This window comes from Python bivittatus, unplaced genomic scaffold (genome assembly GCF_059951505.1).
Source record: "Python bivittatus isolate LINGU-HERP-01145 unplaced genomic scaffold, Pbiv_v1 ctg000980_np1212, whole genome shotgun sequence".
Taxonomy (NCBI): Eukaryota; Metazoa; Chordata; class Lepidosauria; order Squamata; family Pythonidae; genus Python; species Python bivittatus.
The window spans coordinates 44,012,607-44,039,539 of record NW_028277125.1 but is presented as its reverse complement, the minus strand read 5'-3'; the positions used below and the strand labels follow the sequence as shown (position 1 = coordinate 44,039,539).

General features: G+C 40.4%; 1 protein-coding gene across 1 annotated transcript; it reads right to left on the bottom strand.

Moving 5' to 3' along the window:
- Nucleotides 1-1,111: 1,111 nt before the first annotated feature.
- On the bottom strand, nt 1,112-26,933 carry RRP12 (ribosomal RNA processing 12 homolog). Its single transcript, XM_007419892.4, has 34 exons — nt 26,748-26,933; nt 25,134-25,363; nt 22,935-23,018; nt 22,423-22,499; nt 21,658-21,763; nt 21,172-21,288; nt 20,897-21,035; nt 18,175-18,302; nt 17,756-17,854; nt 17,577-17,668; nt 17,366-17,477; nt 17,062-17,162; nt 16,830-16,944; nt 16,070-16,212; nt 14,330-14,451; nt 13,620-13,684; nt 13,325-13,487; nt 12,940-13,094; nt 12,704-12,771; nt 12,205-12,298; nt 10,747-10,905; nt 10,528-10,608; nt 9,334-9,439; nt 7,857-7,964; nt 7,321-7,478; nt 6,897-6,988; nt 4,662-4,820; nt 4,336-4,508; nt 4,088-4,189; nt 3,667-3,716; nt 3,099-3,177; nt 2,486-2,553; nt 1,609-1,691; nt 1,112-1,402 (listed from the first exon to the last, which is right to left on the bottom strand). The coding sequence occupies exons 1-34, from the start codon at nt 26,884-26,886 to the stop codon at nt 1,300-1,302; spliced, it is 3,870 nt and encodes a 1,289-aa protein (XP_007419954.1). The 5' UTR covers nt 26,887-26,933; the 3' UTR covers nt 1,112-1,299.

Sequence of the window (26,933 nt, the reverse complement as noted above, 5' to 3'; positions counted from 1 at the left end):
CTCCTGGTACCTCAGCTCTGAAGCATAGCCACTAGTGGGTGGTAACAAGAAAATTAGCACATAGATCTTCTTTAATCATTGCTTTAATCAAAGCAATGTTCAGTATACTTTGAAAACACCATCCTATATCCAAGATATGCTTTCTCAGGAGAAATAAGGCTCTCCATCCAGTGTAGCATTAGCCTCTCATTGGGAGAATTTCTAGGCTCTGATTCTTGTCTCTTGCAATAGTGCAACAAGATGTACATTAGTACAGCTGTGCTGTGGTCTGCTACTGGCATGTTTTCCGTTGTAGGTCTCATGCCTGCAAGAAGGCAGCTTAGATCAGCAAAGTAGCATGGAGAAGAGTTTAAATCTGCTAGAGCACAGCTTCAGAGCCATCTTCAATGCTTTTAAATGAAAAGGCTGAAGAACCAATGATGGAATTTTACATTTCATAGTGTTTTTTCTTCAGTAGAACTATTGCCACTGATCACTGTTTCCATGTTCCATGTTGGAAGGCAGGGATTCTTATTCTTGCGTAGAGCAAATGAGAAAATGTGTACAAAACCTAAATCACACATTTGGCTGTAGAAGTTAGCTTCTCCACATAACACTAGTTAGTCTCAGATCTGGGGCCGTGATCAGAGATTTCCAATGGCCTAGACCTGATGGTAGCAAGAAAAGATCTACCAAGAGGTAGGATTTTATTCAGAAGCTCATTATTCAGAGCAATAAGTTCTCCTTGGAAGTAGTAGTTTCTTTCTTTTGTTTTTATCACTATGAACCATTTACGTCTGTTCTTACTTTCTACGGAATAAATCCAGACCTCTTGGAGAATTTGTAGAAGTTACCAAATAAAAACAGCAAGTTGTTTCAAATAGTCTAAACCAGAAAAAGAAAATAGACAGAAAAGCAGGTTTCGCAGGATGGGCGTCTGAGGATTATACTGAGGAAACAGAATTTATTATACTATTTATTGCTCAGGTCCTCATTGGGAAGCAATAATCAGTCTCTTATCCAAAGTTCTATACTTGCTGAGATGCACATAGCTGTGGAGGGAACTAGAGTAACAACTGACAAGAAAACCCCTATTACACGGATCCATAAATAACAGAAGGGGGAACAGATGTATATGTATTTTTTTTTACTATTCTTCCTTCCACTGAAAAAAATATCATGTATAGCCAACATGCAGGAATAATGAGCAAGTTCCATTTTTGGAAATAACTCAGACTCCGAGATAGCAGCAACAAGACCCACAGTCCAATGCCCTGAAAGAACTGCTTTCCAGATAAATTTTGGGTGGCTTTCTCTCCTTCAGGTATGGGTCTGCTTTTTGCAGAGTCTCTTGCCTGCCTGGGCACCACGCTGAGCCCCCTTCATCAGATTCTTGTACTGTCCTTGAAGTTTGGCTTTTTTCCTACCAGAAAGAGAGAACAGATAAGAATCAGTATTGCCTACAGTTGAGCAGACCTATGGGAGTCAGAAAGGAATTTATATATTTGGAGATAAAATATATGGATGATAGTGAATGATATTCTTGAAGTTTGAGTTTTTCTGTAGCTGAAGGTTATCACTGGTTCCCAGCAGCCTTTTATGCTCTTCTTCACCCTCCCTATATCATACCTCCTGTTTAGTTTTGCTCTGTTCAGTGGGATGTAGGCATAAGGATCCAGCCCGCCCTTCTTCTTGATGTCACCTTTGCCTTTCTGTAAGGAACAGTGAAATCAGTGCTCAGCGACAGGCGGCCAGGCCAAAGTATACAGTACCAGTCTTAACCCCCAAATCCATTCCTCCACTAGCTTTCCAAAAGACTTAATATTTATTAACATGTCAGCTATTCAGAGCAAGGACCTGATACCAAATCTGCTCTGAACATAGAACTCTTTAAAAACCTGATCCTGTTTCTATGGTGGTACCAATATGTGTTAAGATAATGTGTTAAGATATACATATAATGACAACTGTAAGTCAGGAATAGGAAATAGATTGATTTTGGATGTAGGCTATGGTCTCTTCTCTGCCTAGTCTACTCCCCTCAACTTCCTTGACAAAAATGCAAGAAGTACAGACTGTCGCTCCTTGGGCCTTTTATTTTCTTCCCCACCCTTCCCTTAGGAAAGGTTGTTGAAAAAGATTTGAGAGCTTGAAGAATTGCTGAAAAGGAAATTTTGGAAGCTGCTTCAATGACATGGAGGAGTTGGTGGGAGAGAGGGTAAAGGAAGGTCTCTGACCTATAAATAATATGATGCCCTTAGAACTTAATCCCTAAAGTGGACTTGCTAGAAAAAGAATTCCCTATTCCTGTTTTAAATTATGCCTAAAGAATATGTCCCAAAAGAAAGATACAGACTTTTCAATTCCTGTTACAAATCATCTGAGGATATCATAAATCCATGCTTCAATTGACAAGCTTATAACTGATGATTCTACAATAGGGAAGCAAATAACTTCATACACCTAGTTCAGATTTGGGCCTTAATCATTCACCTTATGATCTTACCTTTGCTTTGTATTCTGCCCCAGGTGCTGCATTCTTGCTAACAGGCCGATGGATTCCAGTGCCTCCCGCTATAAAGAATAAACAAAACAGGAGGGGAATAACTAGAGCCTCAAGTATGAGTTGGTTTATGACTCTTACAAACAAACAAACAACTCCAAGCTTGAAAAAGGAGAAGAAACTTATTCACTCCTCTGAGATATCTTGAGAAAGTAACCAGTACCTTTTATTTATGTTTTCATGTAGAGGGTTCGTGGCCTTTTCTGACTAACACATTTTATTAAAAGGCATATGCTTTCATCAGCTGCAGCTTACTTCATCAGATCCTTCTGATTTTTTACCACCATAGATTAACATGGTTCTCCAACTCCAACTTCTACATTATGTATCATTGTAACAATTGGCTCAATGCATCAAGATTAAAATGAGAGCAGAGCAAGTCCACACTGAGGTTCTTTCAACTGATTATCATATAGATGTCCAATGCAACTGATTGTCATCAAGGCCTTATTTCTAAGTAACCACTTCATCCTTTTCTCCCCCACAAATGCCAAAATGGACCAGAATCCATGCAGTGGTGGCTTACTCCATAACAGTCACCAAGAAACGTGCTTACCTTTGTATTGTGGCTGGGTATCAGCGGCAAGCCCTTCATCATCTGCCTCTTCCCGAAATCGACGTTTCTGAGCCTTCTTCTGCAAGAGAGATGCCATACATCAAGACTGCACTTTGTAAGATAAACTATCTTCTTGATAGATTTCCAGGCCCTCCCCTTTCCTGAATTAATTTAATGGCAAAAATGAATCTATTTGATAGTCAAATGTAATTCTCTCTAAACTTCAGAGATCCAGCCATCACAACCCTAGTGCAATGTAGAGATGCACAACTTGAGGACCCACAGTTGCATTCAGTCCTGACATCTACCAAAGTTGTTGCCAAACTTATCTTTAATGTAACATAAGAATAAATATGTGACTGCAATGATCATATTAATGTCATTTAATTTTAATGCAATCAAATTTAACCAACTCAAAGAACTAAATTTGGTTAAAGGAGCTGGTTCAGGTGGTCCCCAACATGCCACTCAACCTCAACATTTGAACAAGTTACATAGTCCTGGTATAAAGACTTCTTATATTTAAAGAGAATGCCTACAATTCTTGTTCCTCCCCTCCTTCACTTACACTCCGGATCCCAACTTCTTGCATTAGGTCTGCTGACTCCTCATTCAGTCCTGTGGCAGACAGCACACAACAGATATCAGACAGAGCACCAATTATGTACTACAGTTTTTTAAATCAAATCCTGCTTATAAAGCTTATGGACAGGAGAAAGGAGAGCAGAAGTATAAGCTTGCATTAAAAAAAAAATCTCAATTCTGTACTGAGAAGCTATTGAGTCCTGTACCACATAAGCTCCAAGATATTACATTAAATATATTCTAGTTATGTAAATCTTAGACTTCCTTTATAATAGCTCATTCTGTTTAAATAGCTTTTGTTATTTCCATAATCTATGATGATGGAAAGTGGAGTTATGGAACGACCATTGGATAGTTATTTGGTAAGTGCATTAAATCAACTGCCAGATCCTAACCAGTTGTACCTTTAGGTTCTTCTTCCTCTTCACATATGATAAGGCGGCCATCAGCTGATAACTTGAAATCATGTTTAACTTTTCCGGTTTGGCCAGTGCCTGGCCTGGTAGCTGCATGACAGAAAAGCACAAAAGACTTATAAAAAAGTATTTCAGACTCTCCACTCTGGGCATACTGATCTATCATCTTCCCCATCAAACTGAAGTAACAAATACCATGAACTGCTAGAATGGGCCATCTTCAAAGTTCCTCTTACCTAAAACCCTGTGTGCCACATTTGGATCCAAGAAGTTGAGGGGCTCATCACTTTCTCCTTCCTTAAGCCAAGCCTGGCTTTGTTGCCTTAGCACCTTCCTGGTCTCTCTTCCTTTCGGTTTCCCTGTATTATCTTCTAGATCAGAATCTGAGTCTGCCAAGACATCCTCAATGCTACAAACAAGGACACAGACACAATATAGGCTACATTTATGGAGAGCATTTCAGCTTCCAAAGCACTTGGGATCAGACTCCCACTTAGTCTTAAAAATATTCTTAAACTCCATTCTAGTACATCACAATTTTGAGTGTGCACCTCATCCATACCTATCTCCCTTAGGTGGTGCTAATGTTCTTTCTTCTTCTGCAGAAGTGATTGCAGCCCGTTTCACAGCTTGTCGCTTGCGGTTCCTTGCTTCTGCCTTACGGATATTCAGCAGTACTTTGTGATACGACTCAGGAAGCAGAGCATGCAAGGGCTCAAACCTAGGAGGTGAAAATAATAGTCCAAAATCATGGAAATCAATGTCTTTCATAAACTTCACTCCTAATCATGGAAGTTAGTCAAATATCCAAACACACATAGCCTCATTTAGCTTAAAATTCAGGGAAGAGCTGTTAAGTTAAGCCAAGTTCAACAACCCTTCAACTGTGCAAATACTGGTCAGAAAGAGGAAGGAAGTGAACTGATTTGGACAAAAATAGATTGAAACTACTAATTAAAAGCAGGCTTCCACAAACATGCTTGCTACTCTTTCCTTTAATTCTCTGAACATGAAGGGAGAGGAAGTGAATGAGATGAAAGAACACCTATTTGAATATCATAACTGGTTCATCAGCAAGCAATAAATTAATCACATGCACTGTTCTTGATTTTTTTAAACAAGTTTGGCATAAATTCTAACAATGTAGATAAAGTAATTTTATTTTCTTATCTTTTCTCTTGATCTGTAAATCATACAGTGGAACCTCGGGTTACGAACGCTTCTGTTAATGAACTTTTCGGGTTACGACCAGCTCAGGCTGCAAAATTTTGCCTCGGTTTGCAAACTCCGCCTCAGGGTATGAACAGGATACGCGGCCATTTTCCCTCCCGTGACACGGTCCGCGGCCATTTTTCGCCCCTGACACGTGGTCCGTGGCCATTTTTCCACCCCTGACACGTGGTCCACGGCCATTTTCCGCCCCTGACACGTGGTCTGCGGCCATTTTTCCGCCCGACATGTGGTCCGCGGCCATTTTTCTGCCCCTGACACATGGTCCGCGGCCATTTTTCCGCCCGACACGTGGTCCGTGGCCATTTTCCACCCCTGACACGTGGTCGTAGGGAGGGGGACTCTCCCTCCAAGCAATAGCTGCCTCCCTGTCCTCCACGCCAGAACAGATTAACGGTAATTACACTGAACCTTATGGGGAAATTTGCTTCGGGTTGCGACCAATTCAGGCTGCGACCAGAGTCATGGAACGAATTAAGTTCGTAACCCGAGGTACCATTGTATTTAGGAAATGTTTATCAAAGCAATTATTCATAAAGGTTCATCCATATCTTAGAAATGATACAATCTGCAAATCTAGAGCTTATAGAGTGAAGTAAAGCTTCAAAGGACATACTATATTTGACTAATTACAAATCTCGTTCTGTTGATTGACCCTAATGTTTCATATTAAAACACTTGGGCTTTTAAAAATCTATTTGACCATTGCTATAAAAAAGGTGTGCTTATAGAAAGAAGCTATCCTTTGCCCATTTGACTTTGATAATGCCAAACAGAAATTCTACATTAATATTTAACATCATAAGTGTTATTTTCAGCACAATATAGTAATCATAATATAAAGCTAATTAGAAATATTTAAGTTTTCTTTTAATTTTTCTTCCCGATGATTCCCTATTTCTGTGCATTATCAGTAAAATAATTTTTTCCCCAACAGTGAAGCATGTTATTCAGACCAAGCTACCCATTTTATGGGGATAACTGGAAATTAATGTCAAGAGGGAAAGCTGAAAGAGAGAGAGAGCACCTTTGTTCAAAGATACAGTTCCCTTTCAAATCCCTGTTAGTAGCTCCCTTCAGTGATACTATGAAGGGATTGGTGACTACAACTAAGAAAAATACAGCCTCACAGGTAAGCTTTTATCAGAGAATTCACAAGAGCAAAAAAACTGATGGGGAAGCCTCCTCTGAACATTTCCCATCTCTCTATATGCAGTGAAGAGGATGGAGAGGACCAAATAGAGTTATTTTCTTATCTGGGATTAGACTGAAAAGTACTTCACCTGTGAAGATGGGAAGGAGGAGGAAACTATTAATTAGCATATTCCCATATACCTGCAAACCTCAATGCCTCATTTTCTATCACAAACTTCTCTTTGTGCGTGTGTGTGTATTTATTTATTTACACACACACCTCTGTATCTAAAATGGCATGTCCCAAGACCAGCCAATCAAGATAGCAAGGCTCTGTGTGAGCTGTATCTGTAGAATGTAATGAGGAAGGTGGATTTCTTCCTCTCTGATCACCACAGTATTATCCCCTTCCTTCTTTAACCTCAGTACTAACCCAAATTTACGGATCAATTTGGAAAGGAGATTTCGCAGCTTCATACGGAAGTGGCGCCGCATGTCATCTGTCAATCTTCCAATGGCTTCTAACTGTAGAAAAACACAAGCCTTAAAAGTTTGGCCACTCTCTACACCACACCTCCCCAAAAGCCATTCCTGTCCATCTGTTCTGACATGCACTGACACCCTAAGCTGGTATCTTGCTACTTCCCAATTGCATAGGAAGGAAACAGTGCCACAAAGAGCTGGACAAAAGATGAATTGATCGACCAACAGACAATTATGAACTCAGAGTAATTTAAGGCAGGACAGGTTCTAAGGATTCAGATACATTTCTGTATTCCTCTTTTTTTAGTTATATAAACTAGGGCTATCCTCATTCCCAGGATAGAAGATCCCTCAATGTGCTTCCCCGTTCTCACCATGGTCTCCAAGTGCCGACCCAGCAATGCTGAGTCCAAGAGCAACACTGCCACCTTAAGGAATCCCAAAGCTGATTTGACAACATCCCGTGTCCGCGAGCCTATCATGAGGCAAACATGTTTCACCAGCTGCTCCAGAGCATCTGACCCAATATGATCTGCAACAATATGGATTACGTTAGAAGGATCAACTTCAATTCATCAGATTCTCTTCAACTCTTAGGAAAACAACAGCATCCTCTGCATTGCTACCAGACATCAGTAATTCTATAGCTAAGTAGCAATCTACTATGACTCATAGTGCCAACAAAAGGTACTCTATTAAGAAACTAAAGGTTTACAATTCTCTGTTCAAGACAGTCATTATACCAGAAACACCATTCTTAGACATATCTGCAGCTGTTCAAAAGCAGCCCCAAATAATCAGTTAGTACTTTTATCTTAAAGTGGTTGTCAGTATTAGCAAGAAGTTCTCCTCTGAACTGTTGCTGGTATAAAGTGTTACTCAAACCAGTTTTCAGCCTCTGTTTTCTCACCTTTGAACTCATACAGCAGACGGGTAAGAGCAAGCACAGTGCAGCTGATCATAGTGACAGAGCCAGTTAAGCCTGCATAGACCAGGAGAAGATAACGCTGTATTCCATCTGAAAAGATACATGCAAGAGGTTGTATATTGTAATTATATATCAGGCACTCAAGAACACATGACTTACAACAAGACTAATGGAAAGCCTCACAAAAATACCAATAACTGAACAGAAACTTGTGCAGGAAAAAACACTATGGAGACAATAAGCTAAGACCCAAGTCTCAAAGCAAGTATCTTGGGGCATCAGAATTTGCCCACCTCCAAACGATAAGAATCATAGGTTCAATCATGGAGCAACTACTTTGTATTTTTAAAAGATGCCAAAGTTCGATTCCTGGTGTCTCTATGTAGGATGAATCTCTAAAGAGCCACTAAAGTGGATGGACCGTGAGTTAACTTAATGAAAGACAGCATTCTAAGATGAGAGCACAGGTATCAACAACTGACAGGCAACATAGGGAAAGTGATGGGAAACAATGCTTATCTGAGGCTGGGATGATCAGTTTTTTAAAATAAACAAACATTTATATTGTATAGTAAAAAGATAGCAGGCATGAATGCACAGAATTTTAGTCATAGGTATATAATCTCAGATGCAGAATTTGATATCCTTATGGATGTGAGGAAAATCTAGGAAATGAACGGATAATGCTTATGGAGACCACAGTTGCAGAAAAGGGATGAAATCCTTCTTAGGGATAGATGGTTGGAATTGTGCTCTACAGAGATCGGTCTGTCCCATAACTCAGTCTTTTCTCAACAACATGTTCTTCACTCAGGGATGTGCAACTGGTGTGCTCTGATCACAGAATGTTCCTTTTTTTTCCTACAGTGTTTACATTTCTTATCCTGGCCAATGCTTTCGAAAATGCTTAAATTAACGTGAGAATGCTTAGACTGTTTCACTCTAGGAGAAAAAAAGAACACACTGTTGCTGGACCTCTCCATCTGGCATATCCCTGTTTTGGCTTTCAACTTTCTGTATGTCCGAGTACGGGGAAGGCTATGATAGCTAAACAGCATTATGCAAAATCCCTGGTTTTATTAATTTGCAAAAATTAATCAAAGTTTCAGAATTCTGCAATTCAGTGTAAAATAAGAACATTCATTGTATTCAAACACTGTACTAGACCAGAGCTGTTTTAACCAGGCCTTGTTGAAGGAGCCATAATTAGCTTGGTTCACAGACACTAAACTAAAGTTTAAAAAAAACCTACATTATTGCTTAATGTGAAACCACTTAATTATACAGACTAGGACTAGGAAGAAGTTCAATAATAAACCTGGAAAAACTGAAGCATTCAAGATGGAAAGGGATGCAATGTGATCTAAATGAGAGAGGAGATAGAGTAGAGCTAGCTTGGCAAAGACAAAGAGGACCACCATTTTCATGCAAAAACCTACACAGGCAAACTGGGACGCACCATTTGGAGTGAGACCAAAGCGTATGAAGGTGTGACCAATTTCTACCAGCAGATTGAAAGCATTTTTGCGGGCACCCACAGACACTTCTTTGGTACAGAGAATCACCTGGAGAGAGCAAAGGCATTGGTCAACAGTCTGATCACTAACCTGCTGCCTCCAATCTAATTTTAATATCTGCATCAGTTACCATTCATTTAAGGAGGGAGGGGAAACAAAAAACTAAGAGGACTAGAATTCCAAACATTATTCTAAATGTTACAATTACAATAATAGTAACAAAACTCAGTGAATTTAGAAGTTTCCTACCACAGGAATTATTTTTCATGAAAGACTCAACTAGGTGGCTATAAAGTTTTTCAGTAGGCGATTTTCTTAACTTTGAAGAACTCACAATTCCAGATTCCTACCCTATACTTACTATCTAATATTTACTAATTAATAAGGAGAAAACATTTTACTTATTGCCAAAGTGTTGTTTAAACTTAAAAGCAGACCCATTAACTCCTCAGCATTTATTGCAAAGTTGGCAGATCATACAGAGTGAGGGGAGTTACTGTTCCAACTATAAAGGCGATGTTTTTTAAATTTAATTCACATAAACCTTGCACGCAGTAGTAGTAACACACTCCAGGATACTCAAGTGCTAATTTCTTCATCACAAGAGTGCTGAAGAGAAATAGGACCCTGCTTACAGAAAGACCCAAAGTTTGTAATAAAGAAGACAAAGCAAAGTGGAAACAAAGGGGATATGGAATATGTATGGCTCCCTTCCCTCTTTTACAAGTTTGCTGAAAGCCTTGCAAGCTTTCAGTCAACTGCGTTCATCCAGACTTTGGTTTATATTGCACCTTCTGATTTGCTACTGACGTTCTATGTTGTGGGATTTCCACCTTACTTGGTTTTAAACTGTTTTATAGTTTTAAAGTATTTTCAGAGATTTTTTACTGTGAAATTGTTGCATTTCAATTTTGGGATTGTTTTAAAGTTACTTAAACTTTATCATGACCAAAGATCAGGGGTGGTTATATAATGAAAAGCAGGTTTGACATTTTATAAATGAATAAAATAATGAATAAATGAGTTTTGTTCCATGCACTTCTAATTTTTCCCCATCTTCTGACAACCTAGCTCCACACTAAAATTTCCAGTTTCTTCAAGGCTGTGATAGCCACTCTTTTCCTGTGTTCTCTCACCTCTGGCACCAGGGCTGTGACAAAATCTTCATGTTCCATTGTCAGCTGTTTGATAACATGGAAGAGGCACTTCAGCCGGGGCTGAGAACAAAAAGGGAGAAAATTAGGATAGATGTGGAAGTACACACAGCATTCCCAGCTACCATTCTCTGATACTCATCGCAGGCTTTTGTATCTTATCTACTTTGGATGGTAAACAAATTAAAGATTTTTCCTTACTCTCTTGGCAGGTGAAGTTGCACTGGTCAGGGAGTCCAAGAGAGCACTCTTTAGTTCCTCCAAATGACTTTGTACAAAATTATGACATGCAGGTCGGTCAGAGGCACACACTTCCTCCAGTACCCGATAAACCTTTTTCTGTATTCTATGATCTTTATTCTAGGATGATCAGACCAAACAGATTATTCAAAATATATAATTTGCATATCCAAAAGCACAGGGACTCAATCCTCACAACCTTGAAAGGGAAGATACCCGTGCCTTGATTACCTCCCCAGCTGTATTTTGGGCTCTCCTTCTAAAGACTACCTGGAAACTGCAGCTGGTTCAAAATCAGTGACCTGCTTATTGGCTGGCGCTTGTCGCTTTGACCATGTTACACCTTTTTTGTAAGGCTGTGCTAGCAGCCACTAGGTCTCTGGGTGCAAACTGCTACTTTTAGCTTATAAAGCCCTATGAGACTTAGCGGCAAAGCTCCAACCAGACTCAACCTGCCTGAAACAAGCCTTCTGAGAGAAACTGCAAGTAGAGCCTCACTTTCATGAGGTGAGAGAGGCTAAGCCCCAAAAATGTATCTTTTCGATTATGGCACCTCTACCATGGAACAGCCTCCCCATAGAAGTGGCAGTGGCCTCTTAGCAATGGCATTTTGGAAACTGGTGAAGAAGCTTATTATCTTGGAGGGCCTCTATAATTTGGCTGTTTTAACAGCCTTTTAGCTTATTTAGCTTGTATTTTATTGTTTGGGGTGGGTAGGGTATTCCCAAGTTATTACTGTGGGCATTTAAATTTTTCAGCATATATTATCTATTCTTATAAGCTACCAGGAGTCTTGAAGGATTTAGCAGCATAAAAAACAAATAAATGAATTCAAGAAATAACTATAATCCAACAATCAAATAAGCGGCCATTGCTATACTGCCTTTGGCCTGGCCTAAGCTACATGAAAAAAGCTTATAAATGAGCAAGTTTCAAGTGGCTGAGAGGATGTTAAATAAAAAGCACACATCATATGGATCTTTCCCACAAAATCAACATAATGCAAATAATTTAATCTATTTCCTAGCTGTACAAAAATTACTTAAGAATAAATGGCTCCTTCTGTTAGTAAAACATTTTTCCTCACTAGCCAACATGAAATAAGGATTACATGTAGTCATGCACCTTAGGGCATTTTCTAATTATACTTGAAAAGGACAGCAGTGGCTCTTATTTAAGTATTATTTCATTAGACCAACAAAACTCTAGATGATAGGATTGTACCCACTAGCATGGGTAAACTCACACCACTGTGTTTGGACCTACCAAACAAAGTTTTAATTGCAGCTTCTTCAAAAAGTGAATGAAATGTAATAACTAAAGCTCCTCTGTCAATTTGAGAGGCTCAGTGATCAAAAGCAGCAGGGCCACAGTGTGAAGTGTCACAACTTAAAACCCAACAGCTAAAGAGTAACTCACCTGCAGGGAGGATTGAATGCTGCCATACAGAGCATGCAGAGATGACTCATCAGCATAGGGAGCCATAGCTACAACAAGATCCAAAATGGAAAGCCTGCAGCAAGGAGGGCACAGTTAGATGGAACCCAGTGCTAATAATCTTCAGGAGTTAGAATAGGAGAAAACTAACCCTTCTTCTTATGGCATAAAACTACCAGGTCTAGGCTAGAATTAGGACTGGAAAGACTATCTGGCTCTCCCTGAAGTGTATTTTACCCGTCTCATTTCCTTCCCACCTTATCTAAGGGAGTAGGACTGTAACAAAAAAAACCCTAACTTCTGACAGAAGAAGATAGAACCAAAAATAAAAAATGCTTGTTCCGCAGAGGAATATAGACAACTCTGATTTATGCAGTCCTATCTTCTGGAGCAAATGGAATATATATGCCAACCGAGGATATCCACCTGCAGCATAAAAGAAAAGGCTACAAGATAAAGCCTATCTCTCAGGTAACTTTACCTAGTGAATTCTGAACTATCAGGACTGGTCAGTTTCTCACAAGCTTTCTCCAGGAAGGAACTCACCATCTGCAGTGAGAAATAAAAGAGAAAAATTCATCTAGAGGGCTGTTTTCCAGTACCACCAACACATACAATAGATTCCAAAATCAATTCAGCTTCAGTCATCTTCCTGTTTTAGTACTCTAGCATGGTGAAGATCTAAGACCCACACTTTGTTCAAAGATCACTGCTCACCCGTGGTTCAGTAACTGTCAAGTAGGCCCGGATGGTGTCCAGCAAAGAGCGCCGGTGCACAGAGCTCTCTCTATCATCACCCTCTTGGCTGTATACATTGAACATGATGGGCAGAAAGTTCTTTGCAAAGCGTCCAACCTCAGCACACTCAGCTTCTGCGAATGGAAGCAGAGAATGGAATGAAGAAAGAGTTACTGTGAGCGCAGGGAATTTCAAACAGTTTACCAGGACTCTTGCCAGGCCTTTCCGCCACAGGAGCTTCAGCTTCTGACATACCCAGGCAAGATTACATCATAGTCCTTTATTTCCTAAGACTATCATACAAATGGAAATGAGGTGAAGAAGATGCTGATTATATGGCAATTCTTTAACAAGCCATGCTTACCTGTTTGGCAGCCCTTATTAATTAGCCTGCGCAGAGCTTGGCACACTATCTGCCGCAGATCAGAACGGTCACTAATGGCTGTGCCTAGAGTCCGCGCCAATCCTTTGAATGAGAGTACCACATCTGTAGCACGGGTGCAGAAACTAGGCAGCAAGGTCCAGATCTGAAAGAGAGGAAGAGGCAAAGCCAACACTTTCACCTCCCATATAGTATATTTCCAATGTTAAAATCATAATATCCTTGATACCAGCTATCGAAAAAAGAAACCAACCAACCAAAAAACAAAATTCCTCACTTGCCACTGGAGTGTATCGTAGATCTTAGCTTCTAAGTCCTGACCTGCCTGGGCAAGCTCTGTGGCTGCAAAAGGAGAAAGATCCGTTTGTGATTGTATTTTAATACCCACAGAGATAGGAATGAGGAACACCTGGCTCTCCAGATGCCATTGAACTGTAACTCCCAGCTTCTTCTTTCTTCATGACTATAATAGCTGGGATTGCTGGAAACTAATTCAGCAACACTCATCAGAGCATAAACCTCCATTCTTGCATTACAGTTAATCTGGAAAAATAATCACACCATTGTGCCTGCAAAACATCTGAAGTTTGTATGCCATGCAGTATCACAGAGGAAAAGGAAATTATTATCATGAGATACTTGACACATATTTGTTTACATCTGGTCAATAATCAACAATTTACTTATTGAATACTCCCCAAAACTTTTCACAATGTTATGATATATAGAGAGAAAGAGACAAAGAAAGAAATGTAATTAACTTACAATTTTAATTTTGATTCTTATAAAGTTATATATACCAAATGGTCCAAATCTGTAATCTGCTAAGAAAAAAAAATCTCCTTAAGAGGCTAGCTGTTATTTTTCGAATCATCAATTGTAAAGGTGATGGATTCCCCAGGTTTGTTTTCTCATGGGTCTTTTGATGTTCAAAACTTAGGTTTACTTGTAAGTAATATGGTTTGTCCTACTTGGATGTCTAATTACCTCTGTTTTTCAGAGAAGCAGCAAGTGGCAGGAAATGACTGGAGAAAAAGGCAAGTGGTGCACTTTGGATGTGGTCTCGAAGCACAGGAAGGAGCCAACTGTGAGGGAAATCCAGTGTCTCCCTGTAGGTAACACAATGGTACAATTAAGAGTCAGGAAACAAGACCAGTGAACATGTCTGATTTAGGTACTATTCTTTCTGTTTCTAGCCACAAAAATGTCACAGAGCCATAGAATTCAAAGGGACCATTTAGGCTATCAAATCCATTGTCCAGCTCAGGAATCTAAATCAAACCATTCTTGTCAGATGGCTTCCTAGCTTCTCTTGAACATATCCACTAGTAAAGAGCCTACTACCTGCTTCCCTTGGCATTTATTTTATTTTATATTTTATTTTACTAGGCTTGTACAATACACAAATTGTTGGCTGACTCTAAGCAGTTTACAATCCCACATGAGTAAACAGGATTAAAAGAACTGTGAAAGAGAACAAGATAAATAACTAACATTACATCCAGAAATTTAATTCAACAGTAACAAAATATTCCTATGCCAAGGGCCCATTAAAATCCACACAGCCATATGCTCATACACAGGAAGAATCCTTCTCAATCAAATGACCCCTCAAAGGCCTCTGGTAATTGGCATGCTGCTCTATTAACCTTAAATTAATAATACAAAAATTAAGTTGTGGAGTATGAGGCATGGCAAGTGCCAGGGAGGCATGACCCACAGGCCCCATTCTGCCTACCCCTGGTTTATATGGTGAAAGGAATTCCAGAATTCTACATAAAGCATGACACAGATGCTTGTTCTGAGAATCACACTTCTGCTCCAGTTCAATGCTCAGCAATACCAAAGCAACTGTATAAAAGTCAACTGAAAAAAGGATAAGCTTTTTGAACAGCCATCGCTCACTGATAAATACATGCTTTGCACATAAAAGTCCTACCATACAAGTCTGAAAACTCCTGCCTGAAATTCTTGAAAGCTGCTGCCAGTCCATGCCAATAATATTCAACTAGATCTATCACAAATCTGAGTCTGGAAAAGATAACTTCCTCTATTCCTTATTAAATATTTTAGTCATCATAGATGAAAGAAAAATTAAGTTGTTAAGGAGATCAAAACAACCAAACAAAACCAAAAAACCCTTTAATTTTTTTATTATTTCTTTTTAATCTGCTGTGTTTCTCATTTGTCTTTTCAACGTATACACTGTATGTATTTATTAAATGCAGCTAGCAGGCAATCAATCAAAACTTACAATCCAGATAAGAACAACAGCTAAAATAATATGAGAGGGAATTGTTTTGCTTTGCTGAATTATTAATTTTGATTTAAAGCTAAATAAAGTTCCTCTGGAGTAATTGGCAGGCTCTCATCTATGCAATTATACTAAGCATGAGATACCCTCTTAATGCCTTGTACAACTGCAGAGAAAGCCATCTGTCAAGCTGAATAAGGGTAAATGGGGGCATTGACTTGCTGAACCAAGCTGCTTTCAAAATCTTTGCAAAGTCAGTGAAATTACAGGTCACTCTGCCCCTTCCTCTAGAATTTAAAAGGGTAAGGGTCATGCTAATTTAAAAAATGTTCCCTGCCCCAAGCACATTTTTGGACTCTGCTTCTATACGCATATTGAAATTACTTCAGAGCACAGAAAGACAATGATACAGAAGTATCACGATCCTCCCACCCACTGGCCTTGCAATCCATGAAGATGGAAACCGTACTCACTCTGTGCCATCGATATCTAGGGGCACAGCCTCCAGCACTACTTCAGGGCCCATAGTGCCCACGGCAGCCCCCAGAGTCTGGTCAAGCAACACAGTGTGGGGAAAGTGTGAGGAGCTATGTAGATCAGCTAGGGACTGTAGACACTGCAGCAAAAGAGAAATAAGAAAGGATTACATAGGAAAAAGCATCTCTAATTTTGCATATCCTCTAAGCACAGATGGCAACCAAAGGCTTTTGGAGTCCCTTAGACTGTACAGCTGAATTTCAGCAGTACAACTGCCAAAGATAAATCAAGTTTTTTTCTTTTGAGGAAAAAAGCACAATAAAATGGTATAAATTTAAAACATATTTAATAAAATTAAGAACAAAATGTTAAAAAAGGAAGTTCAAAGCCTGCTCATTCACGCATTGCCCCATTTGCTGCAGTTTTCTCCCCTGCAAAGCATTAATTGTGCCTGGCTCTGGTTGAACTCAACTGGATGCCTGTAGAAATTCCAACTGCAGCTTGTCACATCCACAGTGAGGGAAAATCATTCAAAAAAATCTTTCCCTGTACTGTTTCAAATCACTGGCCTTCTGATACCAGTTGTATAAACTCACATTATGTCTCTTTAATATCCAGGTTCTTAAATCCAGTCATCAGCAACCAATAATCTCAAGGCTTTACTTTCTACATATTCTCTTTATTAAGCTGGATACTTGTGAATGCCCTACTTGTCTCACGTGCCATAAATGTTAATGACCCACAACATTCCTTTACCTTATGCATTACAGGATGACACTGCTGCCCACATGCTTCAAAGAAAACCCTCAGCACTTGCAACACTGAGGCCCATGCTGGGTGGTACTGGTATGTCAGACCCTTTTCCACTGTTCTGAAAAGAAAAACATCCACTTGCAAATCAAAAAGCGTCTCTAAGTTGCAATGTTTGTAATAAACAAAGAATAGGAGGTTGTTAACCTTCTGCAACCAGCCAAGCTATTTCATGTACCTGAACATCTTGCAGATGTGAGCAGCAGATCCAGAGGGAGTTGCAGATGAAACAAGACCTATTTCTGTTACGTGAGGGGCCACACACTCATTGAGCAAAACCTGAGACATACAAATACACATTTGCATCAGCCCACATTCTCTATAGACTAAGAGCACATAAGCCAGCAATGACAGCACAGGTACAGCATCACCACAAAACTGCACAATGAAATGCCCCACAACTCTTAAATTAACAAAAGCAACTAAAACGTAGTTCCTGCCAGCTTTGCACTATACAACTAGAAGTAAGGGCAATGCAATACCATTAGGATCTGGGCAGCAGCAGCCACAACCTGGCTGTGAGGAGAAAGGAAACAGTTCATAGCTACGCTGAAGAGACGAGGAAGATGAGCCCAGCACAGATCCCACTGCAACCTAAAATGGAGAGAAAAATTATTTTTTACTATCTGAGCAGCATTTTCCAACCCCCACCCCCACATCTGCCCCATTATTATCCCATCCTCCTCTCCTTACTTTGCTAAGTTGACATGTGCCCGCTCCATGACAGAGAGCCAGGCCAACAGAGGCTGCAAGTCATTCTCATGGGGTACATAATCATAAAGGGCCTGGTGGAGCAGAGCAACAGAGAGTGTTACTTGAACATCTAAGGCTGGCTATCATCTCCACCCCCCACCAACCACTGCACTACTCACCATGATGACCTGGGCATTAAGTTCAGCTGGCAGACACAATGGAGATGGCTGGGCAGCAAAGAGGCCATGAAAAGCTTTCATAGCACATGCTGTCACTAGCTGGGCAGGGGTGGGGAGAAGAAAGATGAGTAACAAGTACATATAATAGAAAAATCTTTGCTCTTGCTTCTTCTCTCTTCCCATCCGCATAACTACAAAATCAAATACAATGCAACCCATCCATTTTCTACAGAAGGAGCATTTGGGTATGCAGCTAGGCTAAGCCAAGGTACCAAGGGAGTATACAGAGAAAATCCACATTTGTCATTCATTCCCACTGAAGCTCTCTCGTCCTCCAATTGGTTTGCACAGTTGTGACTATACAGCATTCAAAAGCCAAGGCAGCACAAAGCCAACCTTCAAAGAGGAGGAAAACTTACTACATGACTGAGGGTCATAACTCGGAGCAAGGTCTCACAGCAAGATTTGACAGCTGGAGCAGGAAAACAGGGCAGTAAATCACGCAGCAGAGTCAGCATGTGCAAAGTTGTTGTGGCCTCCTTAGCACCTGAGGAGCCAAACAAAAATTAGTCCTACTATTCTCTCAACACACAACTCAGTTATTATTGCTCCTTACAAAGTTTGCACTCCATTCTGCAAGATAATTTTTCAAACAGCTTAGGGTTGTGCAAAGCTCAGGAATAAATATAGAACATTAAAATCCTGTAACAAACAAAATTGACATAAGCAGTTTTAGGAAGAAGTATTATATTTATGTGAAAAGTTGAAATTAAAGTGCAGTGGTACCTCGGGTTACGAACGCCTCTGTTAACGAACTTTTCGGGTTACGACCAGCTCCGGCCGCAAAAATTTACCTCGGTTTGCAAACTCCGCCTCGGGGTACGAACAGGATACGTGGCCATTTTCCCTGCTGCCACGCAGTCGCGGCTTCCTGTGGGCAAGATCGCGGTAGCAAGGAGACGTTCGGTGAGGCTTGTGGTGTGTTTTGTGGCGTTTTGGAAGGTTTTTGGTGTGCTTGTCATAAGGTTCATACATTGAACCTTATGGGGAAATTTGCTTCGGGTTGCGACCAGAGTCATGGAACGGATTAAGTTCGTAACCCGAGGTACCACTGTGACCCTTTCTCAAAAAAGGATGATTAGACATAAACATCTTGTCTGCCTCTTGCTGGGTTCTAAAATTACCTTTAAAACTAGAAAAGTAGGAAAAATGAGTTGGCCTTCCAGCAAATTTGCTTTAGAAGATAAAAAGAAGAACTGACTAGTTTCAGAAGATCACTTATGCTGGACTTCTGCAAGGCTTGCAGAGTCCTTCTGCTGCAGAATACAGTGGGGCAAAAAAGTATTTAGTCAGCTACCAATTGTGCAAGTTCTCCCACTTAAAAAGATGAGAGAGGCCTGTAATTTTCATCATAGGTATACCATGAGAGACAAAACAGGGGAAAAAATCCAGAAAATCACATTGTCTGATTTTTAAAGAATGTATTTGCAAATCATGGTGGAAAATAAGTATTTGGTCAATATCAAAAGTTCATCTCAATACTTTGTTATATATCCTTTGTTGGCAATGACAGAGGTCAAACGTTTTCTGTAAGTCTTCACAAGGTTTTCACACACTGTTGCTGGTATTTTGGCCCATTCCTCCATGCAGATCTCCTCTAGAGCAGTGATGTTTTGGGGCTGTCGCTGGGCAACACGGACTTTCAACTCCCTCCAAAGGTTTTCCATGGGGTTGAGATCTGGAGACTGGCTAGGCCACTCCAAGACCTTGAAATGCTTCTTACGAAGCCACTCCTTCGTTGCCCGGGCGGTGTGTTTGGGATCATTGTCATGCTGAAAGACCCAGCCACGTTTCATCTTCAATGCCCTTGCTGATGGAAGGAGGTGTTCACTCAAAATCTCACGATACATGGCCCCATTCATTCTTTCCTTTACATGGATCAGTCGTCCTGGTCCCTTTGCAGAAAAACAGCCCCAAAGCATGATGTTTCCACCCCCATGCTTCACAGTAGGTATGGTGTTCTTTGGATGCAACTCAGCATTCTCTCTCCTCCAAACACGACGAGCTGAGTTTAGACCAAAATGTTCTACTTTGGTTTCATCTGACCATATGACATTCTCCCAATCCTCTTCTGGATCATCCAAATGCTCTCTAGCAAACTTCAGACGGGCCCGGACATGTACTGGCTTAAGCAGGGGGACACATCTGGCACTGCAGGATTTGAGTCCCTGGCGGCGTAGTGTGTTACTGATGGTAGCCTTTGTTACTTTGGTCCCAGCTCTCTGCAGGTCATTCACTAGGTCCCCCCCATATGGTTCTGGGATTTTTGCTCACCGTTCTTGTGATCATTTTGACCCCACGGGGTGAGCTCTTGCGTGGAGCCCCAGATCGAGGGAGATTATCAGTGGTCTTGTATGTCTTCCATTTTCTAATTATTGCTCCCACAGTTGATTTCTTCACACCAAGCTGCTTGCCTATTGCAGATTCAGTCTTCCCAGCCTGATGCAGGTCTACAATTTTGTTTCTGGTGTCCTTCAACAGCTCTTTGGTCTTGGCCATAGTGGAGTTTGGAGTGTGACTGTTTGAGGTTGTGGACAGGTGTCTTTTATACTGATAACAAGGTCAAACAGGTGCCATTACTACAGGTAACAAGTGGAGGACAGAGGAGCCTCTTAAAGAAGTAGTTACAGGTCTGTGAGAGCCAGACATCTTGCTTGTTTGTAGGTGACCAAATACTTATTTTCCACCATGATTTGCAAATAAATTCTTTAAAAATCAGACAATGTGATTTTCTGGATTTTTTTCCCCATTTTGTCTCTCATAGTTGAGGTATACCTATGATGAAAATTACAGGCCTCTCTCATCTTTTTAAGTGGGAGAACTTGCACAATTGGTGGCTGACTAAATACTTTTTTGCCCCACTGTACCTGTAATTCTCCTGCCTCTTGCCTTATCAACCAATTTTTGAACCACAGCCACAGATCCCCTGCTAAAGGGTTGCTGTTTTTCTTTTTGAAAAGCTCACAAGACTAGATGGTTATCCAGGGAGGGGGAATTCAGGGAGAATAAAGTAGGGGTCAGGACTAGGGCCACCACAGAGAAAGAAAAATGAAACAGCTTCTCATCACATGAATTGGATACCTCCAGATTTCTCAATTTCTTGCACACAGAACTTAGCAGTAGAAAGTGCAGCTGGATGGTGTAAAGGAGCTCCATCTCCAAATAGGAACTCACTACCTCTCAGAATAGAGCAAACACCATGCTGAGCAGCCTTGCGGACCTGCAGCAGACAAGAAGGAAGGGAGAGGTTGCAGGGTGGGCTAGAATGTTTGCCCAACTTCAAACCATGTTATATTGGAAATTTAAGAATCAAAAAAAAAATTGTGAACCATGAACCATATAAAATATGAACTCACCTTGGGTTTGACATGGACTGTGAAGCTGAGAAGACCATGGAAAACTTGCATTGTCACAGGGTAATTCCATGTTCCCAGATTTTGTCTTTGCAACAATGTAGCTAGGCAAGAGAGGATCTGATAAAGAGATACAATAAGTATAAAAATGAGGCATTGTCCTATAAATGCTGAATATCAAGAAGCCTCCTTTCTGACATGTCTGGAAAACTTTTAAGTCTGGAGTTCAGTTTTAAATTTAATTTATCTGGCAACAAGTACCAAGCAAAATCTTGTACTTTTAAGTCCAATAATAGATTTAATTCAATCCAGCATTCCTTCACACATTTTACTGTAATTATAGTTCAAAATGCTGAGCAAAAGGGCCTCTAACAGACTTGTTCTCTCTTAAAATATACAGAACATCGCAGGAAGCATTCTATTACTCATAACAGCATCCCACACCTAATATCCAGATAATGCATAGTTGGCCTCTTCTGATGTACTTACCCATCGTAGAGCCAATGTAGAGTCTCCACAAGCTTGTGAACCCAGAATCCCCATAAAAGCCTTGGAGGTATCAGAGAACTTCTTGATCAGCACAGGGCTAGGCACACTGAGTGGGGTTCAGAACATGAGAGGCATCAATGAGAGGAATTAATAACAAGTATTCCACTACCCTTTGCATTCAGTGATTTCATTCTTGTGCATCTAAACTCACTTGGTGGCACTCTGCATTTCTACCCCTCCACTTCTGCTTATAACATGTACAGGCAATGAGGGCCCAGACCACCTTCTTGTAAGGTATCATTAGCATGCCCACGTATAAAATAAGGATCCACTCACACACAGCATACTGGGAAGTTTTAATCATCTCTCTCTCTCCCCCACTCTCTGTAAGAACAAAGTCAAGGAGTAAGCAAACTTGGACACAGTTGCAGTGATAAGGGAGCACAGTAGAAGACATGACTAACAATTCCATAATGTTCCACATAAAGAATAATAAATAAATCTAAGATATTTCCTTTTAATGTGTTTAAAAAAGGAAGGATGTTTATCACTGATTCATTGCAAGATCTAGAGTCTAACTAGGACCAAGCACATAGGAAAATTATGTCTTCTTTTCACCCCAAATCAGTCTTGGTCCAAGAAACCAACTTTGCTGCATGGAATTTTATAGTGGCCTCCTCGGTTCCTTTTAGCTTCTTCTCTGAATTATCCGAAGGCGCGCTCCCAGACTGCATCACAAATGCTTGTCGTGTTCCTAGAACTCACCGCTTCAGTATTAAATTCAACAGATAAGCAACAGCAGCCAGGGATTCTGGAGATTCCACAGCTTCCAGAGTAGTCATCTAAGGAGACATAACACAGTGCAGGAAAGCAGAAACAATCTGGATGCATGGGGTCTATCCTGAAAGATAACTGACCTCCACATTAGCCTATCTATATACTATTCTTTGCTGGTCCTCCCTGCCCCACCCCACCCAGCGGTCAAAAGCAGGGCGGTGTTTTCTGTCCAGCTTCAGATCACTGATATTTATAGTCACAATGAGGATCTCTGAAACTAAACCATGGAGAGGGAAGGGTACTTTTAAAAAAATAAGTTAACTATAGAATACACAAGGGAGCAAAATGAAAACTTGTAGCATAAAGAGGGTATCTGTGGCCTTTCAGACATTTTTAGGATTCTCATCATTCTCTGTTTTTTTGTATCCATATTACACTGTGTATTTTAATGCTCTGGAATTGCCAGACTATCATTTGGATGCATTTCCCCTGATACTTACCAGTACACCAAAATACTCTGTCTCACTTTCTGTACCACCCTGTGTTCGGATTACCTCTGTGACTGCAGCCAATACTGCACATATCTATAAGAAATCCAAATTAAACAGTCAAAAACTCAATTCACCCTTGTGATATATTACACTTCTCAATTTATACACAAATCTTGCTGATTCCATTCATCAGCCTGCTTATGGCTGTTGCAAACAAAGAAGCATTTAGTACCCAGATAGCGGTACTAAAGTCAAGACTCCAAAGAAAATTCAAGCCTTGGGTGTCTGTCTGTCCTGTCCCTTTCTTCCATGGAGTGAGACTAAATAGCAGAAAATGTTTAGCTATTATTTAATAAACATTATTTCTGTAATTTATACTCCATCCATATCAATACAGACTCTGAGTGGTTCACATTAAAATATATCTAAACACATTAGGTTCAAAAATAAATTAACCCAGCCTATGAAACTTTTATTCAAACATGGTTAAAAGTCACAGAAACCTCAAACCCCAAATGCCTGATGGCAATGCAAATTTTCACCCATTTCCAGAATAATAGAACTGTTAGGGCTCAGGGGATAAACTGTTCCAGAGAAGCAGAGCTGCTGCCAAAAACACCTGCTTCTGAGCAATTCTTCCCCTCACATCCTGAAGAAAGAGAACCCTCAACTTCCCTTACCTGGCTAACTGAATAGAAGAGGCAGATTCTGTTAATATAACCTATTCACTGAATGAATGGTAGATGGATACTATCTCTGGAGACTAATGAAAGCAAGAAATATTAATCATATATACATTTAGCAGTTATTATAACCAATAAACAAACAGCAAAGAACAAATTATCCAATCCACTTCTTTAGACAACAACCATATCAGCTAAGCCTTGCCAGTTCAACAGCTTCAGTCTATCAGTACTATTGTATTTCACTCTTAAAACTTTTTGATCTGGTGTCAGAACCTTCAGCAATCAAAATATTAGCTTAGTAGTTTGCTTTGTTTCTGCCATTTGTTAGAAGAGGGAGAGGGAAAAGGAAAGTAGAAGGAATTGGTGTGATATCAAAGGCCAGGAAGATGGACTGTTACTGGGAGATAGGAGTGTGCAAGGTCGCACCTCTGTGGGAAAGAGAACTGGCGCCTAGGAAGAGGGGGGTGAGGAGTTGGGGGAAAAGAAGGGAAAAGAACGGGCTTTGGTTTCAGCAATGCTTTGCTTAGTGTTACATGTACTGTTCCAATAAATGAAATCTTTTTTGAACCTAACCTGGGTTGCACAATATTTTTCTTCATTGGGATTTGAACATTGTAAACCTGACATCTGGTCTCTTCTCTCATCTTCCTTAGGTTTCTCTTCAATGCCTTCTTTGCAGCTGTTCCTGTCACCAACCATCTTTTTTTCCCTTGCCCTTTCCCGTCATTTTATGCCCCTCCCACTACAAGCATTTTTCCTATGACCTCATAGGAGTTGTATATTCCTTTTTTTCTATCAATAATATCTGTCTCATAGATGTCAGTCTTCAAGAAAGTTGCACACTCCTCCAAGAATATTCTTGAACTGAATTTCTCAGATTTCAATACACCAATGCAGATTTCTCACATCGCTGCATCACTTATAGATAAACAATTACAAGATCAGTTCGAATGGTTCTTCAGGTACTATAGTTTTTAAGAACATGCATTTTAATGTTTGTTGGGAAACAGAAGCTGCTGAACCTCAAAACCACCATACACATATGTATTATTGCCTAACATGCTCTGCAACATGAATAGTGGTCTGTTTCTCCAGCTACCAAGCTGACTTCAGTATCTCTTCAGCAGACATGATAACAGGTTTGCATCTGTGGGAGGTAGCTGGAGACCTGAAGCTCACTGGCACAATCTAGATAGAAATACAGATTGTGATCCTCCCTATCACTTGTATTATCAAATTAAGTACTATCTGAATTCTCACACTGCCACTGCATCTATGTATTTTGTTCAGAATATTTAGATAGTCAGGATGTCCACTCTGCACAAAATTAGGCTATTGAGATACTGAGAATCTAAGTCACAGTCACGCATTAAGAGCTCCTCTTGCTCTTTGCTAGTATCCTACACCCCTCCTTTCATACATTTGATGCTCTCTGAAGATGGGTTAGCCTTTTGCAGAAAAAATAATGAAGAGTCTTGTTAATCACATGTTTTGGTTTTCATTAGAATTGGCAGCCACATACCTCCTTATGGGCAGCACAGTTGGATTCCCAAAGACGTTGCACTCTGCTGAAGGTGAGGTTAGTGCAGTCAGTCAAGCCACTCAGGAAAGTTGCAGATGATCTGTGAGTCTTAGCAGCTTCACTGTTATCATCTTCCTCCATAAAAGGCTTAGCACCCTCTCTAGGCACAGGTCCTGATGACTGCAGCTCATTATGTAGTTTCAAGGCATCTATAGTCAGGTTACTGTTTTCTGTGAGAAAGGCAAACATTGAGCTAACTCTTGAAGCATCACTATCAGGTAATCTACACAAGGAAATTCATAAATAACAAGTCAAGGTGCCAAAAGAGACCCAAAGCAGAAATATACACACCACAGCTTTTCAGAACCATACCCTTATTTAAGATTAAACAGCATATTTGTAAGCACTTGAATAGGAATGCATCAATTAACAAGAGCTGGCATGTCACAAAATAAATCATGCCAGCCTAGTGCTACCACCTTTATCAACAGAGCTGAGTAGATTTGGGGAACACCACTGAGAAGACTATGATCATCAAAGATTTTGATAGATCAACACTCTTGATCTCAGCAAACTTTTAATAAAATCTTTCATGATACTCTCATTAAATGGTAAAATATGAGGTAGATAAAAACTATTAAATGGATTCAAAACTGGCTAAATGACCACATAGTTCTCATAAATGGCTCCACATTAGACTGGAGAGTGACACAAAGTCTGTCCTTGGCCCTATGCTGTTCAACATTTTTGTTAATTAATTTTTATTAGTGACCTGGATGAATGGTTTGAGGAGATATTTATTATATTTGTAGATAAAGATAAGATTCAAAAAGATCTAGCTTGGACAGTAGACTCAATGAAATGGGTCAAAATTTTACAGGAAGAAAGTCATGCTTCTGGGGAGACAAATAAAAGGCATGAAAGGATCTGGGTATTCATAAGCACAAGTAGACCACAAGCTGAACACAACCTGACATTGCAATATAGCTACTAAACAGACATGCATTATTTGGGGATATATTAATGAGAGTGGAGAGTCCAGATCACAGGATGTAACCATCTCATCCGTTTTGCCTTGGTCAGACCCAGCTTGGAATACTGGGTCCAGTTCTGGGCCCTGTAGTCTAAAAAGGACACTGACAAACTGAAAAACATAAAACAAGATTCAGGTCAGATCTTAAGAAACATTTCTTAACAGCAATAGCTGTCAACTAGTGGAATAGATTTCCTCATACCCCTTCACCAGAAGTCTTCAAACAGATGGGACAGCCATTTGCCAAAACACTTTAACAGATCCTGCACACAGCAGGCCACTGGTGTACGTGACCTCCTAGTTACTTTTTAACTATATGATTCTATGATGAAGTCATTACAGCTTCAAGATGTGGATCTGTTTATTCCGCAGACAGACACGGGTGATCTATCATTACTCAAAATTCATACAACATTCATAACTGGAATAGTTATTTCTCGTTAACGCCCAGGGAGCTACTGCTGCTGCTGATCGGAATTAAGACGGAGCAGGATCTGCTACCACAACTGAACTAAGCCATCGCCTCTGTCGCTGCTGCGACTGCTGCGACTGCTGCGACTGCTGCTCTTTCCTTTACATACCCGACCGGGGAGCGAGCAGACGACCACGGGCTGCCAGGCGGTAACGTCGTCCCTCCGGATTACTGTCGCTGCTGTGCCCTTTACGCCAACGCTTGAGTTTACCGGCTGTGCCAGAGCGCAACTTGCCCGAACGGCCCATCCCGCCCGGCTCTCGCCACGGCTCGCCGAAGGAAAAGACCCAAACCA